Source organism: Eublepharis macularius, chromosome 4 (genome assembly GCF_028583425.1).
Source record: "Eublepharis macularius isolate TG4126 chromosome 4, MPM_Emac_v1.0, whole genome shotgun sequence".
NCBI lineage: Eukaryota > Metazoa > Chordata > Lepidosauria > Squamata > Eublepharidae > Eublepharis > Eublepharis macularius.
The window spans coordinates 127,784,917-127,804,249 of record NC_072793.1 but is presented as its reverse complement, the minus strand read 5'-3'; the positions used below and the strand labels follow the sequence as shown (position 1 = coordinate 127,804,249).

The 19,333-nt window shown below is 39.8% G+C and overlaps 1 protein-coding gene across 1 annotated transcript in view; it reads left to right on the top strand.

The window, feature by feature from the left end:
• The window catches only part of IFT122 (intraflagellar transport 122), a 74,686-nt gene that overhangs the window by 19,844 nt on the left and 35,509 nt on the right, over positions 1–19,333 (top strand). The window contains exons 13-16 of the mRNA XM_054978303.1: positions 629–793; positions 2,037–2,234; positions 5,654–5,794; positions 10,466–10,519. Coding sequence (XP_054834278.1) covers positions 629–793; positions 2,037–2,234; positions 5,654–5,794; positions 10,466–10,519 — 558 coding nt within the window. The remainder of the gene's footprint in view (positions 1–628; positions 794–2,036; positions 2,235–5,653; positions 5,795–10,465; positions 10,520–19,333) is intronic.

The window sequence follows — 19,333 nt, the reverse complement described above, 5'->3', positions numbered from 1 at the left end:
ATACAGCCCGGAAAACCCCTAACAACCATCCTCTGCATAGTTACTTCAGTCTACAAATTTCAGTGGGCTTTAGCTGGAATAACTGCATCATTAGTTTAGCCCCAAGTAAGAACATGAAGGTATCCATGCTGGATCAGACGAGGGGTCTATGTAATCCAGCATTCTGTTTCCAACAATGCTTCCCATTCATGAAAACTGAGGTTGACAATTAGTATGTAGTAAATTTGTTTTTTAAAAAATTTGTGGTCAGATTCCACAAAACTGTTCCTTGGATCAGCTCATCACAGTGGCTTTTGGGACCCATTTTATTACATGTATCAATTCCATATGTTTGAGGAAAACATGGAATTAAAATTTGCTCCTGACTTTTACAGAGCCAGCTTTTTCATCCTCCCAAAACTTGATCGTCATCTTACCCAGTTTTTTAAAAAAAACTTTTGTTATTGGTAATTGATTCCAGGAATGTAATTGGGACAAATGCAAGTGAACTACTTTTAAATGGGTCAGATTCTCTAGCCTTTTATTCTTTAAAATATACATCTGCTCTCACGCATCAGATTAACGAATGGAAATTGTTCAGCTTTTAATAAGATTATGACGGAACGTTTTAAAATTTAACTATGACCAGATTCTGAAGATATTTGTGGATGACCCTTTTGTGATCGTATTGCTGAAACAATCCTCGGCTGTGCGCTGCTTAGATATGAGTGCATCTCGGAATAAGCTGGCAGTAGTTGATGAAAATGACACCTGTCTAGTCTATGATATTAATACCAAAGAGTTGCTTTTCCAAGTAAGTGATATAAAGCCTCACTAGATAACTAGATCAGAATGATGGTTCTGTAAAGTAAATGTGTTCTCCATACAGTTTTTTCTTACCTGCTGGAGTATGCAAAGGCAGGGCCTCTCCTTTGTCACTTGATGTCCTAGAGAAAAGTTAATTTAAAATACTTCCCGAAAGAGCAAGAAAAGAACCCTCTTCCATGCTGTGTAAGAGTACTAGGCTAGCTAGTAGGAATTAGTATCTAGTTCTAAATGTGATAAACTAGGAAGTAGATAAATACTGTTTGAAAGTTCACATACAGGACTGTTCAGAAGGTACTGTCCAAGGAGAGCAAATGCACGTAGCGATTAGTATAACCTTCTGGCACTAGATACATGTATTCACTGTGACTTTTATGCACATGTACTTTGTCCATGCTGTTGGGAACCCTGGAATATTCAGGCCTATGAGACCCCATGCTTACAAGTCTTCAGAAGTAGGCTTTCATTCTCAAATTACAGCAAATGCATGCAGGGGCAAGCCAGCTGGTGCAATCCCACTCCATCCCGTTTATGGTCATTTTTCCAGGGCGGTAACTTCTGAACAGTTCAGGTGTGTCACATGTAAAAACAAAGGGTTGTAGAAAAGTGGGTTAAAAATGGGAAGGAGGGGAAATATTACTTAGGTGTCTTGGCTCTGGTTTAGGGAGCAACACTAACCTGTTGTAAGAAGCACAGGGGGGAAATGGGGTGTTTGCAATATCCAAAGATAGACGTTTATAGTACAAGTTGATAAGTTTGGTATATTAGTAACATATTTCACTTAGGCGAAGTAAATGTATAATATGTATGTTTAGAAAACATTTTCATGCCAGAATCAAAGACAGAAAATATTTTTAGTTAGAGAACAATTTATCATCATTCCAAAAGTAGGTGAGGTATAATAAATAGATTAACTTCTCTGCCAATCTCATTGAAATGCCAAGAGCTGTGTATGTTCTTGAACTTAACCCCTGCCTAATTACCTTTTACTTCTCTGGAGCTTAAGCAGAAATATCAAGTAAACTGTGTTCATGGCAAGCAAATTTATTACAGTTTAGCAAGCATTTATAGTTTAGCAGCTATTTCTTTCTAAATACCTACTAAAAAGCACACACATATTTTTGACAGAAACACAATAGTTTTACCTAAATAAAGACAGCTCACTGCTTATGAAAATGTAGTTAATTATTTATTGCATGTTGATTTAATAATGTGTTCCATGTGCCCATTAGGAACCCAATGCTAATAGTGTGGCTTGGAACACGCAATGTGAGGATATGCTTTGCTTCTCTGGAGGGGGATATCTCAACATCAAAGCTAGCAGCTTTCCTGTCCATCAGCAAAAACTTCAGGGCTTTGTGGTGGGATATAATGGTTCCAAAATTTTTTGTCTCCATGTTTTTTCCATGACTGCTGTTGAAGTCCCCCAGGTAATCTTGTTCATTGAATTTCTTTGCACTATTGGATAAAAAAATTATGTTAATTGTTGTGGACTAGATCAGCATGCTCCACAGCTTTCAATTTGTTTGCCACAGCTTCTTGTTCATTTCCCATATGGTTTATACCCTATAGTATTTTATTATATGTATTTATTTATAAAATTTATATGCTACCTTCCTGCTGAGTCAGGGCAACCAAAGTGGCTAACTGTTAAAGAAAACCATTCATAAAAATCATTAAAAACCAAAACTGGAATACATATTAAAAGCACATAACACAGTAATTAAAACATAGGGCAGGAAGGAGGGAACAAAACAAAAAAAGTTCATCTGCTGTCTGATGACAGTAACAGAAAGGGACAACCTAATATTTCTGGAGAGAGAATTCCATAGATTTTTGTGCCATAGCTGAGAAGGCCCTTTCCCAGGTTGCCACACACCTAATCTCAGAAGGCAGGGGCACCCGAAGCTGAACCTTAGAAGATGACCTTAGTGATCAGGTAGGTTCATGTGAGAGTAGGTGGTCATTTAGGTATGCTGATCCCGAGCTGTATAGGGCTTCAAAGGTCAACACAAGCTCCTTAAATTGGTCTTGGAAACAAATTGGGAGCCGCTGTAGAGGAGCCAAGACTGGAGGAGGAAGCGTATTGCATTGCAGTGGCAGGTACCGCATGGAGGCATTAACGGTGGGCTCCAGCATGCTGTCTTGCTCAGTCTTACCCAGTTCTCTTCATACAGCCTCCATCCCACATGGCTTTTGTCCATGCAGATATTGTGATCCCCTGCTCAGCTTTTTTTGGGTGATCAAAGGAGACACACTGTCTTTCACTCATGGGAAAGCTGTTAGGGTCCTGTCCAGTGTTCTGAGGTAGTTTTGCTGGTCTTTCTGCGGCAGGTAGACAGATAAAGATTCATTGAGTTAACCACTCAGTACAAGAAGTCCCTGTCCAGTACCCGCGCTCACATGCTGCTCTACCATTGAGCACCTATTCATGCTCCGCATGTTTTTGTTTGATTATTTGCTCAGACACCAGCTGTGCTGTATAAAGTATTTTAAAGAGCAAAAGTTTGTCCCTAAAAAAATGTTATTTTTAACGAAACAGTAATTCTATCATGATGCAGCTAACTGAAAATGGAGCACCCGAAGTAGTGATTTGCAAACATTTTCTAGTGATGTACAATAATAATTATTATTATTGCTTTTTGGGAACCATGTGTTCATATGAATGACACCGCCCTTTTCATGCCTGAAAAGAAAAGGGATAGAAGTGAAATATGAACTTGATTAGCCTTCTCTGTATATTTACAACTGTCTAACATTAGCAGAAGGAATGTATTTACACGATCAAAAAGTCTGTAGAAAATGCTATTCCCAGAACAAAAAGGGATTTGTAAGTCTTTATATTTTTCACTTGGCTTTTATTTAAAGGAAGTAGAAGAGGTCAAGCAGAAATGATGTAGCAGGTATGCTGTACAAAATTTTGGCTTGGATCTGGTGGTGGTCCCCATTTTAAATAATAACTTGAGAAAAAGCAGACAGTGCCGTTTTTTAAAAAAAGTTACAACGGACTCAAAATAAAAGGCATTCCATACTCCTTAGAGGGTAAAATTAGTAATGAGAATGTACTTGATAAATTGGATTGCAAAATAAACTTCCTTAAAGACCTGCACAAAGTGTGACATATAGAAAGGATATACACAAACGCAATAGACTTTCATATCATAAACTTAATCAGCACTGTTGCAAAAATTGTAAAATGCCATTTGGGATTTACTATCAAGAAGGCTGTCTGGTGGACATAAGTAGCAAGAAGATTACCATCTGGCACTAATTAGATCTACAAAAATCTCTTTCAAAATAAATACATGTATACAGCAGTAGATGTATATATGGTACCATGCTGCATTTTGAACAATGCAATTAAGTCATCACGCTGGAGACAACAGGGATGTGCAGCAGATGAAACAGCAGAGACCGCAAGAGAAAAAAACTGGGATTTATTTTTGCTTAGCTTACAGAATGTTCTGTCTGTCTAGCACATTTTGATCCTGCCTTGCCTCCAAGGACTTTGTACCATATGTGGTTTCTCTTCCTCCATTTTATTCTCATAACCCTGTCAAGTAGGTTAGGCTGAGAGAGAGACACACAGGAGTTTCATGGCTGAGTGGAGATTTGAACCTAAGTCTCTCCCAAGTCTTGACACTCTAACCACTACACCACATTTATGGATTTCCCACCAGAGAAAGCATGTGCCAAGTATCTATTTTTAGTTCATTTAGAAAGAGGCTGATCCAATTCTAGTCCTGTTTTAAAAGATATTTCCATGTGATGGTTGTTGTGGGTTTTCCGGGCTGTATTGCCATGGTCTTGGCATTGTAGTTCCTGATGTTTCGCCAGCAGCTGTGGCTGGCATCTTCAGAGGTGTAGCACCAAAAGACAGAGATCTCTGTGTCACCTCTGTCTTTTGGTGCTACACCTCTGAAGATGCCAGCCACAGCTGCTGGCGAAACGTCAGGAACTACAATGCCAAGACCACGGCAATACAGCCCGGAAAACCCACAACAACCATCGTTCTCCGGCCGTGAAAGCCTTCGACAATACATCGATATTTCCATGTGTTTAGTTATGCCAGGATGGGAGATGAGTATTCTAACAAACATCCTTTTGAAAGCAAAACAATGTGGATGAACATCATCTGTACTTGGATTTGTGCCCTGGTCCAGCAAGTGATATGCGCACAGACTTCCATAATAGAAGCAAGGAATAAAATGTAAAAGTATCTTTGGATCCCACAATTCTTTGGTTTGGCTCCTAAGATGCTAGTACAAGGGGCACTTCCACTGGTGCTAGTTTTCATCAGTTCTCCTTTCCTTGCAGACCTCCCATGCTGTGTTTCAAAGGTTTATTTATCCCTCTTGGAACTCTGTTCTGGGGAGTATAAGAGTGGGCTACAGTGGGAAAGTGAGCAGGCGGAAAGTTCTGTGCACGCAATACTTAGGATCCAGCCTCATAATTTTAGTTGTAGAGCAGGCACTACATTTAGACTAGGTTAGATATTACTAACTTTCCTACTAGTCCAAGAGTGAGGAAAGATCTCCAGAAAGCTACGCTAAGGATCGTGGGACCCATAGGCAAACCATCATGAGGGACAGAGCTGCAGTGAGAAGAAGAATTGGGCAAGATTGCCCCTCCTCTTTCTTGTGCCAGCAGAAAAACTGGTAGGATCCAATCCATTGGTTTGACAGTTTTTTTATTGTAGAATCTTAGCAAATAAAGGAAAACTTATTTGTCCAACAGATATGTCATTTTCATGGAACGGCAAGTATGATTTAGAAAATCATACCTGTATGATTTAGAAAATGTTACAAATGTCTTGATGTTTAATTTTGATTCAAATAAAAATTTATAGTCGGCTCCCATGTATCAATACTTGGAAAGAAAACAGTTCAAAGAAGCCTACCAGATTGCTTGTTTAGGAGTAACTGACGCGGACTGGAAAGAACTGGCTATGGAAGCTTTAGAAGGACTTGAATTCGAAACGGCTAAGAAGGTAAAGCACTTTAATTGTTCATTTCCATCTTTTGCAATTTATATTTATGTGCTTAAAGTAAAATAGTTGTACATGCATGTTTAGCTTTGTCACTAGGAACTGTGAGCTGTATATTTAAAATGTTAAGAATTCTTTCAAAATCTTATCTGTGTCATGGCAAAAATTTGTTATATGTTCTCCTTTCCATTTTGGTTTATTGCAGAATATTAAATTTATTGACTCAAGGTTACAGCATGTTTTTGTCATTAATTTCTTGGTATCGAAAATGCAAATAGACTCTTAATTCCATTTCAATAGCAGAGATAATTTCTGGTTGTAATTAAGTTAAATCATAACAATACTTTCACTACAAGAAAAATATCCTCTTAGGCTTGTACTGCCTATGCTTACCACTGTGTGGCACCAAAGATTTATTTTGCTAAAAAAGGCAAACCCATTATTGTTTTTCATTTGTTTGCTAGTCTTTTCTCTCTAGTATGAACCACACTAGCTTTGAATGTAGGATTTGTATTCATTTTCTAATATCTTCTGCCTCTATTTTGGACATCTCCTTTGCATGATTTCCCCCAGGAATGGGATACACATGTTCAGCTTCAAATGTTGTTGCCCTCATGTACATCTCTCCTGATGTGTGGTGCACATGTGTCTCTCCATTTGGAGTGGAACATTTCTGGAGTGACATGGATTCAACTAGTCTTTTCAGTTCTATAGAAACAGATATTTTCTTTCTCCTTGGACTACCGCCTATTAGTGACAGATAATTTTTGAAATTATGCTGAATATTATTTTAGATACAAAACTCGGTAAAATATAAGTAAAATACAGTGGCTGGACCCAAAACATAAGACTAACAGTGAAATCCTAAGCAGAGTTACTCCAATCTAAGTCCATTGATTTCAGTGGGCTTAGACTGAAGTAACTCTGCTTAGGATTTCACTAAGTGCACTTCTGCTCTTGTAAGGAGGAGGGGATAATTTCTGTTAATTTCCCCTATGCCCCTTCCCACTTTGTATCCCATACTGTTCTAAAGAGACTTCCAGCATGCATTTTGGATAGGGGGTGGGGTTGGATTAAAGGTGACTGCAGCAGAAAGGGGAAAGTGGCAAAAACTATTATTTGGAGCCAGTACTACATCTTTTTTAACAAATCTTTTTCAACATGCTTTAATTTCTTTATTTTTATATTTTGTACAGTGGGGGCATTTTATAATAATAATAATAACTGCACTTATATATTGCTCTTCTAGATAGATTAGTGCCTCTCCCAGAGTGTTAAACAATTTAGAGTTGTTATTATCCCCACAATACAGCTGGGGAACTGGGGCTGTGAGGAGTGGCTTACCCAAGGCCACTTACTGAGTTCATGGCAGTAGTGGGATTCAAACCAGTAGAGTGCCGATTCGCAGTTGAACCACTTAACTGCTCTCTACAGTTAAGGCCATCTGCACAGAATAGTTCACAAAATATATTAATTCTGATACTTATAGAGTACTTAAGGCCCAAGAATTAATATATTGTGTGAAATTTCATATGCAAATAGATGCAATTTAAAGCAATGCATTTTTATGGCTTTGAAACTGTTAAGCAATGCCCTCTACTTAGTATTGAAACAAATTAATGTGAACGTAAGGAGTGCATCTTATAGGACACGAAATACTTGTTTCACTTAGATTGTCCTTGTGTAAACAACGTGTATAAATTTTATGCTCACAAGGAATTTTAGAAATATTGATTTTTAATAGTTTTCAGTCATGTAAATTGATTTTCTTGAGCTTCTATTTTAGTTCTTTATAACTTTGGGATTTGGGGTTGAACAAACCCTTTTTTCTTCATTTTTGTGTCCCCCTTCCAATGTTCAATTTCTGTCTCCAGATTCCTAAGGAAGCAAATATAGTACCTTCTGACAGTTAATAAAGACGGAATTGTACATGGTTTTCTGCCTGTATGCAAATCCCAGAATTTTGAGGGCTTTTTTGGTGTCAGATACAGTATCTTGAGTTGGGAATGAAAGCTCATGAGCTGCCAGAGCAGTTGTCAGAAAACCCACCCTGGCTGAATATTCTGTTGCATTCTTACCGTACCGAAAGCTGGATTGCACCATTCTGCACTGGCTGTGTTTCTTGACCCATTTTCATAAAGACCCCCATACATTATATTAGGCAGTCATCAAGGTAATAAAACCATGGGTGATGGTGACCCACTTCTAGCATTCATCATGCTGCTTTCCAATAAGAAAGCTGTATGCCAGAGAAATGCAATGATTTGTAATGTTGAAAATGGCTGAGAGCTCTGGAAGGGTCATCAGGGCAGAATTACCCGGGTTACCCTCTAGAAGTAGATTATCCCCCAGGGTTACCAACAGATCTGTCTTTGCAGAAAGATGAAAGTAAGTTGATGAAGGATGTGTTGTCCGGAAAGCCTAGATTTTCTCTTCTACCACATAATTATTTCTGAAAAGGCAAAGGTTAGTAATTGCTCTAAAATAAGATGGATTATTAATACTTAATAGATGGCTTTCTTGAGCAGTGATTTGAGAAGGAGGTAATTAATTCCAATCCAATGGGATGTGGGTGATTGTGCCTGGAAATGGTACATCTTGCCCCAGCCAGCTGGGGAAATGCATCAGTTTGCAAACAATAGTGCACTGCCGGCTTTTCTCACCTTTATTTCTCCATGTGCCTTTGTCTTCAATGTAGTGGTTGATTTGCTAAGTATCTATTTCAGTTGAAAGCCAATTATAGAGAAACTTTTTTGCTATCTTGATTTTAAATGAATTTATTTAGAGCATGTTCACCTATTTCAGTAGAATATATCAAGTGTGCCAAGCATTGCAGCCTTGTAAACACATGGCTGTGAGTCAAAGGAGCCAAATCTGAGAACTACATATGGCATCAGGGCTTTATACAGTTTTTATCATGCCCTCCCTGAGCCACAAGTCTTCATAATTTAAAATGGGTGAGGGGGGGGGATGTATGTGTGGCTGTTACAGCAAAAAGTGCAGAGAAACATGCAGTTCTTTCACATAGTGAAATAAAAGCTTTGTTAACAGGTGCTAATGGGGGTTGCTTTCTAATAAAACCAGGGCTTTTTTCAGGGGGAATGGAGTTCCGGAACCTCTCGAAAATGGTCACATGGCTGGTGGCACCGCCCCCTGATCTCCAGACAGAGGAGTTTAGATTGACCTCGGTGGCGCAGAGGGCAATCTAAACTCCCCTCTGTCTGGAGATCGGGGGTGGGGCCACCAGCCATGTGACCACTTTCTCTGAGGGCAACCCACTGAGTTCCACCACCTCTTTTCCCAGAAAAAAAGCCCTGAACAAAACACAAGATGATTGTTCTCCTGTACAGCACCCAAGCCCTGCACCATTGGGAATATCATGTCAACTGTCCCCACATCTGGTAGTACCCTTCCTCCACTCTAGCCTACGGAGTGATCCTATGTACCAGGGAGCCAAGCAGGTCAGCTGCCCAGGGGTCTTCTGCCCAGGCTGAAGGGGAAGGAGGCACCTGAGGGTGGCTTCAGTTGGCAGCAGTGGCTGTCAGAAGCCCAACAACAGCCAGAGGGCATTATGCTGACCAACTAGAGAAGTGGGAATGAAGAAATAGGGTATGGTAGTGAGGGGGGACAGGGTGGGGAGGAATGTGCCTTCTAGGTGATGCAAGTAAAGAGAGCATTTTGGATAATCAGTGAATAACAAAGCTTTTACCATACTTAAGCCCAAGTAGATTGGAGAATAACACAAAACTGGAGTCCTATTGCTTTTGTAGTCATGTATTTAAGATCAGTGTTTATCTCTCTATAAATATGCCTGTACTTAATTATCACATCTGAAAGACCTCCAATAGCTACAAATTGCATCCACAAAACTGTAAGTGGAAAGGAACCAACTTGGTCACCTCCCCCTACTTGCTGCAGCCACCTGTACGTCTCCTCCCCCCTACCCAGTCAGGGCACTTTGAGTATAAGGAACTCCAGTGGGGGAATCAGAGGATATTGCTCTTTCACCAGAAGAGAAATATTCTTTTACTTGCACACATGATGTTTTGAATGCAACTTTCTGTATTCAACATATGAAGCACATTAGTGTTTTTTTTTACATTTTCAGAGTCTGGACCCAGTTTTTTGTTTTCCAGTTACTGGTATAATTCTAGTTGGAGCTAATGTTGTAGTATGCTCAAATGTATATGACACCTGCTTGTTATAGTTAGTTGATTATGCCAGACATGGGTAACCATTTGTCATAAATGATGATGACTAAAGCAGTTCTATCCATCACTTGCTGCCAAACTAAATGAACATGAATCAGTTGTCTCAAGGGGACAGAGTAATTCTAATGCACAGCGACCCAGTTCTTAATAAGGCTGGACACTGTACAAACCACAAAGATTTATCCTCTGCTTGAATTAATATAGTACCTAAACATATGTGCTGAAGCTTATTGCAGAGCTGCATTTTTAAAATGTGCTTGCCATTACCCGATTACACTTCAGGTACAATGAATTATAAATATTCCTCTTATGCTGGATATGTGGTTTGAAACTCATCTTGCCTCTTGCGTGTCTTTATATTTATCTGATATAGATTGTAATTAACCGAGTGTAATATCCGTTGACTACTTATATAAAATATATTGGCATGTTTATTTACCCATATATATGTTTTCTTCAACAGGCATTCACCAGAGTGCGAGATCTTCGGTATCTAGAATTGATCAGCAGCATTGAGGTAAAGGGGGAAAATGTTAAGTGGAAAGTATGAATTTAAGATGAAACTATTTGCTGAATTTATATAGGTGCATGTTAAAGCAACCATGAATTTATTTAGAGTAAAAATGCTGAGTGATTTGATTTTGAGGTGATGACTGGTACGTATTGACTTCTGATGGCAGAAACTTAATAAAAATGGGAAACTCCTTGAATATTCAGTTATAACGGTTATAATGCTGTCGGTTTCCTATGACTTCTTTCACAGTATCTTATAAATAGAAATTAATTTAGTCTTACCTCATCCTCTTGAGATTGGTAATTATTTTTATCTCCACTTTGCAGACTTAGGGGGTGGTACTGAGGTAATATGGTTGGCCCAAGGTCACATGACAAATCATTGACATCTGGGAGTGAAATTTGGGGCTTGCAACTTTCATGTTGTGCTCTTAACCTGTTCAAATCCCTGGCTCATGACTTGATAGATTTTTAATTAAAGAATAATTACTGTGAAGAATCTTAAGAAAAAATAAATTTGTCACCACACTGGCTTCCTGTAGGATATTGTAGTAATGAAAAACATGTGGATCCACAATGAAAAGTCGCAGATGTTAATTGGGGTTCTTGTCTCAGGATACAGTCTTCATTCTGCAGCCCGGTTGCTGCAAAAAAAATTCTTGTTTTGACACAGTGCCAAGAGAAATGAACTACAGACATGGATGGCATTGGATGTGAGAAGGCATGCTGCAGTAATAGAATAAATGGGCAGTTCAGGTTACCAAATCAGTCTTTCAGTTGCCCTGTTGTTGTACATGGTGTTCCCCTGTGACAGTTAGTTGCAGTGCTTCAAAGTGAATTGAAGTGCTTTCAAATGGCATGGCTGTCTTTGAGGTGTGAAAATGGTTGCTTGGTTGTTCTTTTAAATTATTTGTTTTATTTATAGTCTACCTTTCTCACTGTGAATCAAGGCTGATTACACAGTGTGAGTTTGCGTAATCAACAACTGAGACAGTCAATGAACAATACGATAGGATATAAAGAAGCATAAATTTGAATACAGGAATACAGAGATGAAACATTGCTGAAACAAGGCATAAATAACTTGGCATGACCTTTTAAACAACATGGAAACTACCCAGTTGGAGCATATCTACATCAACAGACAGTACGCAGTAGTATAGTCTATAGCCCCTGTCCATTTACCAAAGCATCTCTCTGAACCATTTCCTTTCAGCACAGCCTTGTTGCCTGAGTAAAAAAAGCAATTTGTGGAAAGCCAAGAGCATGAGAGCTTTCCTGACCTCTTCAGTCAGATCATTCCATAGGGTGGGGGCATGTATGGGCAGCTGCTGATTTTGCAGAAGATCCTGTTCAAATGAGTGAAACTTTGTGCCAGAGCATAGGGAGAGAGGTGATTCCACAGATATGAGGGGCCAAGGCCATGAATGTCTTTGTATGTTATAGCCAAAACCTTGAGTTGAGCCTGGCAGTTGATGGGTAGCCAATGGGGTGACTGCAGAATGGGAGTAATATTCATGCTGCTCCAAGCTCCTAATAAAAACTGAGCTGCATCATTTTGCACCAGCTGGTGTCTCCAAGTTGACTTTGAAGGGAGACCTATATGTCTTCCTAGTCAGCATCACTTCCCTCTTATCTGGGCCCAGTTTCAATTTCTTTATTTTCAGCCATTTGACCACAACTGTCAGACAGCTACTCAGGACTTCTACTGCATTACTAGGGGATTTGGATAGAGAGATACAGAGCTGGGTATCATGTATGTATTGATGTTTTCCTAAAGGCTCTAAATATAGGTTGAATAACATGGGGGATAAGATTGCACATTGTGGAACCCCACAACATAATTCCCACACTGAAGAAAGCTGGTCTGTAAAAGCAACCCTTTGAGTGTATTCTATGAGGAACAGTTTTAACCAGACCAGATCATAACTCTTGATACCCACTTCTGCCTCCAAACACCTCTACATGATGGCATGGTCTACTGTATCAGTATAGATCCAGCCAGAGCAACAAGGACACATGACCTTTTCTGTATTCAGTCACTATTATCTACATGCATGTTCACTTTCTCAAAGAACTCCAAAAGACTGATGGGGCAGGACTTCCCACTGTGCAGAAGCCATGCTGATTTTCCCTCTGCAGGCTTTGTTCCCTTGTGCGCCTAATAATTCTCTTTGATTATGGTTTCTCCTCATTTGCCAGGGACAGACAGTAAGCTAACTGGCCTGTAATTTTCCGGTTCTGCTTTGGAACATTATTTAAAAATTTCTGTAATATTTGCTGCTTGCTAGTCTTTTGGTACAGTGGCTGCTATTAATGACAAGTTACATATAGTGGTTAGTATATCAACAATCTCACATTTGAGTTCCCTAACAACCTTTGAGTTATGCCATTAGGACATGGTTTTTAATTTCCCCATCAGATCTTGAACCATCGTCACCTCAGTCTGACTCGATTCTTCATACTCACTTCCTGCAAACAGTGGCTATGTTCTGTGTAGATGCCCCGTGCATCTATATTTAGCTTTTCTGCTCTCTCTCCATCTTCCTTTAGCAATCCTTTTGTTCCTTGGATATCCAAAGGCACAACTGCTTCTCTGGATGGGTTCCTTGCCTGGGTATATTTAAAGAAATTCTTCTTTTTTTGTCTTGATGCTTTTAGCAATCCTCTTCTCAAATTGTCTTCTTGCGTGCCTTATTAACTTGCACTTCATTTGCCTGATGCTGTGCTCCATTCTGTTCACTTCACTGGGGCAGACATTCCACTTTTAAAAATAAGCCTTTTTACCTTTTATGGCTACCTTGACTTGGGTTATTAACCATGCAGGCATTCTTTTAGACTTGGCAGTACTTTTCCTAACCTGGGGAAAGCATTCTCTGGGTTTCAATTAGTATAGTTTTAAGAAGTTTCCAAGCTTCTTCTGGGGCTTTGACTTTCCCTTTCAGCTTCCTTCTAATTAGTCTCTTCGTTTTTGTAAAGCTCCCTCTTTTGAAATCAAATGTTAACTGCTTTGGACTTTAGGGGTAACCTTCTACTGACACGAATGCTTAACTTAATAGCATTGTAGTCACTGCTCCAAGTTGGTAGAACAGCATCTGTGCATTGCAGCAGGTCCTGTGCCCCACTCAGAACCAAGTCCAAGAGCATATCCCCTCTGGTTGTCTCTGTGAGCAAGTATTTGAGTGCATAGGCATTTATGATGTCTAGGATGACACTAGCAAAGAAATGTTATTTCTCTGCAACCATTGCATCAGCTAGTTCATGATCATCCCAGTTATTCAAGGTATCTTGACATATTTTAGGTGGGTAGGCATGTTGGTCTGCAGTAGAACTGCACTTTTTAAAAGCTTAGAAGTGCAGTACTTGCAGCTGAAGGATTGTGAAGGGTTAATTCTTCACAGAAACAGAGAGCACTGAGTGACAGTCTATTCCAAGAAATCTGATTGAGTAGTATGAACTGAACAGAGAAAGACTTGTGAACTGGATGCTGAGGAGAGCAGAATCTGATTTCAGCCCTAGCTGAGAGGAGTCAAGTACTGACAGTTGGGAGATTCAGCCCTGACTGAGAGCAGTTTGGCACAGACAGGAGAACTAGGGGAAAGTTGGCAAGGAAGTTTGGGAAGTCGGCAAAGACTTTTATTCAGGCCAAGAAAGGGGATAGATCTTTTAATGAGAAGAGAATTTCCATACCCCATCAAACAGGGAGTTAGCTCTGAAGGGTGAAGAGATCCCTTGGTGTGGTTAGAAACTGCCACTGAAGAGTCTGTTAAAAACTGAAGATAAGTACTGGTTTTTCAGGAGAAGAGATTTGGATACTGGAAAGAGGGTAGCAGCCTTCTTGAAACCAAAAGAGTAAGACAATACTTAAAGAAAGTATACTAGAGTGAGTGGGAAAACACTGCAACAAAAACCTCTCAACATAGAGATTTAAGTAACTGTGAAGAGCCTCTCATTAGTCTGAAATGTACGAATTTAAGCCTGTGCATGTACTGACTTTACCTCAGAATCATCGATATTGAGTTACCTCAGAAATTTTCAGCTCCTGATTTTGTCTGACCTTTTCCCTCTATGTTCAATAAAATATTTTGTTATTTTTGAATTTTAAAATGCCTCTAGTGCCATTTAAATTGTTTAAGTCAAAAAGAGGGGGCATCATAGTCATAAATCAGTCACTAACTCAGGACGCTTTCTGTCAGCCACTCAAACAGGCAGTTACCCACCAGCTAATTAAAAAACCATCCCTGGACAAAAATGACATTTCCAGTTATTGCCCAGTCTCTAATTTGCCCTTTTTGGGAAAAGTGATTGAAAGAGCAGTCGCTAACAAACTTTAGGTCTTCTTGAACAACTCTGTTGCTCTGTATCCCTTTCAGTCTGGATTCAGGCCAGGATATGGGACAGAGATAGCTCTGGTGGCTTTAGTTGATGATCTCTGCCTGACTGTAGACAAAGGCCATGCTTCTTTGTTGCTCCTCCTGGATCTATCTGTAGCCTTCAGTGCAGTAGATCATGCCATTCTGTTGAGGCATTTGTATGCAGATGTGGGTATCAAGGGCTGTGCCTTGAACTGGTTAAAATAGTTTCTCATGGAACAGACTTGGCGTTGTGACGGACTGCACTTTTTTAAAGCTTAGAAGTGCAGTACTTACAGCTGAAGGATTGTGAAGGGTTGTATCTCATTATCCAAATCGTTGTGGGTTGCAGTGGAGACCTTGGGTCGCTGCCTGACAGCTGCAGTCAAATGGCTTAAAGTAAACAAATAGAAACTGAGCCCAGACAAGGCAGAAGTGATAGTGGTTGTGAAAGCAGAGCTCTTGAAGGACATTATGCTTTCCACTTTCAGTAGGGTTCAGTTGATCCCTGCAGACTTGGATCCAGCATTGCTGTTTGAAAAGTAAGTTAAGGCTGCTGTTAGCTTAGATGAGAGACTATGTATAGTGCATTACAATAGTCTTGATGTTACCATAGCATGGATCCAGGTGGCCAGATTGGCCATGTCAAGGTAGGAGGCCATCTTCCTGGCTAGAGTGATGTAGAAACCATTTTTTTCAGCTGACTTAACTTGCTTTTCTTGTAGTAGCGCTGAATCCAGTATAACCCCGAGGCTCTTAACTGGGTCTGCAAGGGTCAGATGAACTCTGTCCAAACTGGGGAGCACAATGTCTTCCAACATCTCTGCCTTCCCAACAAGCATCACTTCTGTCTTATCTGGGTTAAATTTCAATTTGTTCATTTTCAGCCATTTGACCACATTTGTCAGGCAGTGATCCAAGATTTCTACTGCATCCTGTGGAGACTTGGATAGTGAGATATAGAGTTAGGTGTCATATGTGTATAGATCCCGGAGGAGCAAATAGATCTAGGAGGAACAGTAAGGAGACATGACCTTTGTCTATATTCAGACAGAAATCATCCACTAAAGCTACTGGAGTTGTTTTCAGACTGAAAAGGGTCCAGAGCAGTAGTTATCCAAGAAGACCTGGAGCTGGTCAGCTACTGCTCACTCAATCACTTTGTCCAGAAAGGGTAGATTAGAGACTGAGTGATAATTGGCCATGTTATTTTTGTCTAGGAATGTTTTTTTAATTAGCAGGTGGATAACCATGTGTTTAAGTGACCGTGAAGGTGCCCTGAGTTACACCTCAGTGATTCACTTATGTGGTCCTCATTACTTGATTTTAACAGCCAAGATGGGCAAGGATCCAGCACACAAGTAGTGGCTTTCATAGATGTCAGGATCCTATTAAGATCTGTCATTGTAACTGGTTAAAGGCAGTCCATATGTGAACCAGAAGGTGTATTAAGCACTTCTTCCATCTCATCTGTATTACAGCTAGCATCCAGATCAGAGTGTATTCATACTGTTTTATCAGCGAAAACTTAGTAAAGGCCTCACAGGTGATTGTCTGTTCTTGAAACTAAAGGTTCAGATTTAGGGGTAAGAAGGTGATGAGATAGCTTGAACAATTGGTACTATTTTAATACTATGTACCATCTGTTGCTGTAGTTATGATCCTACTGGATAGTTTCTGTGTTCTTTAATATGTCAGTCTTAGAATTACTTATGCTCTGTTTCAGCATTTCTTCAACTTCATATTGTATTTCTCTGGTTTTAAAGCTTTGCAAATTTGCATTTACACACCCAGTTACATTGTTTATTGAAATGTCTTTGAAATTGACTGTGCTGACTCACCATATGTAATCTGCCTTGACTCTCAATGAGAAAGGGGGATTATAAAAAACTAACTAAATAAATAGGAATCTCATTTCTACAACATGACTCAAGCACATGTTTACCAAGTCAATGTTAGGGTAGTTAAAGTCACCCAGTAAGACAACATTAACTGCTTTAGTCACCTCTCTTATTTCCTTCTCCATCTCGAAATCAACCTCAAGGGTTTGATCAGGTGGGCTATAGCACACCCCCACTTTTAAGATAGTTTCAAGTTGGTAGCCATGTTGGTCTATAGTAGAAGAACAAGATACAGGTCCAGTAGCACCTTTGAGACACACTAGATTTCCAGGATGTGACCTTCCAAGAGTTAAAGCTCCCTTTGTCAGATACATGGAAAAGGATAGGAGTCTTTAAAGTCCAGGCCTGGGGGCGGTATTGCACATTATATTGTCAGCAAGCTGGCTGTAATACATGTTGTAATTAGCTAAATGGAGCATGGGTGTGTTGTGTGTAAAATTTACATCTGTAATGAGAGAAAAATCCTATGTCCAGATTCAACTCTGGGGGATCCGTTGTTCCAAATTTGCAAACTCAATTTCAGCAATTTCATGTTGTAATTTTTCTTTGAAATTTCTGTGGTTAGTGATGGAGCAGCCTTTTTGCAAAAGGAACAACCTGTTTGTCCAATATCGAGAGCTGAAGAGCATTGCTGACACTTGATGGCGTATATATAGCACTGGAAGATGAACAAGTGAATGAGTATAGCTAGTTTTGTTAGGTCCAGTGATTATTGTGGATAAGTGGGCAGAGTTGGCATCTTGGTTTCTTGCAGGCCCTGGTACCAGAGTTCATGTCCAAGTTGGGATGTGCGTTGTTGTGAATGAGGAGTCGTTTAAGGTTAGGGGGCTTTCTGTGGGCAAGAAAAGATTTGCCTCCCAATGCCTGTGAGAGAGCAGAATCATTATCCAGCATAGGCTGCAAGTCATTAACAATGCATTGAACTGGTTCAACCTGGGAACTGTATGTGACCACCAGTGATGTTCCACTGTTGTTCTGTTTGGGCTTATCTTGTAGCAGGTCATCCATTACTTTTATTCTGATTTTGCTGATTTGTTTCCTTATCTGTTGTAGACAACACAGATATGAGTCTCTGTCAGAGGCATTTGAGCAGATGTGGCTGTAGACTAGAGCTTGGCTGTGGACAATGGATTGTTTGGTGTGTTTGGAATGATGACTGGAAGCATGTAGATATGTTTGGTGATCAGTTGGTTTTTGGTATAAGGTGATTTTTATGCTTACATCATGTATTTGGACAGAGGTGTCTGGAAAACAAACTTCCTATGTGGATTGATTCATGGTCAGGTTGATGGTAGAGTGGAAGCTGCTGAAGACTTGATAAATTCCTCCAGTGTTTCTTTCCCATGTGTCCAGATGATAAAAATGTCATCAATTAATTTCAAGTACAAGAGGGGTGTTAGCGGGTGGGAGCTGAGGAAGTGCTGCTCCAAGTCAGCCATGAAGATGCTGTCATATTGTTGTGCCATGCTCCACTTTTAAGTAATCTTTAGGGCCTAGCTTTTCCATTTCTATTAGAGAGTTCATTACCCAAATGTTTTCTAGCTTTTTTGATTCTATGCCCTCTTTATTATGCAATGCGACATCTCCCCTAGCACATCCCTCCTCATATTATCTTTAGAACTTGTACCCGGGGGGTGACCATATTTCATTGATTTCCCCCCATTCTTTCATGCTTCTGAGACACCCACTATATCTAAATTGTCATTTAGCACCAAACATTTCAGCTCTCCCATCTTGTCTCAGAGGCTTCTAGCATTGGAATATAAACACCTATAATACATTTCCTTCTCCAAGAACCATCACCTTCCTCAGCTCCTTTGTCTCCACCTACAACACCATCTTACTCTCTCAATGGGCATTGTTTCTAGTAACTGCATAACATTAAACCTTCTCTGCACTCATGACATGTTACCGACTGTCACTAATTAGTATGAGGAATACCACTGCCAAATCTCTGTATCTTTTTTGTGATGTTCTTGCCAAACCTAATGTGCAAAACCTCAGATTAAGCTTTCTGTTGTTTCTCTCTTATCCTGGATAATATAACTTTCAGTAGCAAGCGTGATAAATTTCAGCACAGCAATTTATTATGATCTTGCAAGTGTTTTGGTAGTGTGTCTTGAGGAGAAGGAAAAATAAGTTTCCTTTTGTGGGAAGGGGTAGTAGCGTGCACCTGCTGTGTTTGCACATGTCTTTGGGTACTGAGCTAACTGGTGCTGAATCTCCTCCTGTGCTGATTTCCTTGCTGGCTAGAATACTTCTGTGCTGTTTGCATGAGGCATTTCCTTCCTGAAGTGATTATTTCTGATTCTCTTTAGATTTTCTTTACATAATGACATGTAATGCTGAGAAGCTATCCTTTTGTGGTATAATTTTCTCCTGTATTATGTAAAAGTAAGCAAAAATGGAGCCTGACTACATGGACAGAATGAATAGGCTTCCCTTGTGGGCCCATTCCAGTAAAGAAGCAGTAAGCCTGAGTGTTCCAGCAACAATTGAAAATAATGCCATGACAGACATGTTTGGAATGGAATTGAGCTCTGTAACTCAGCAGAGGATTGAGTT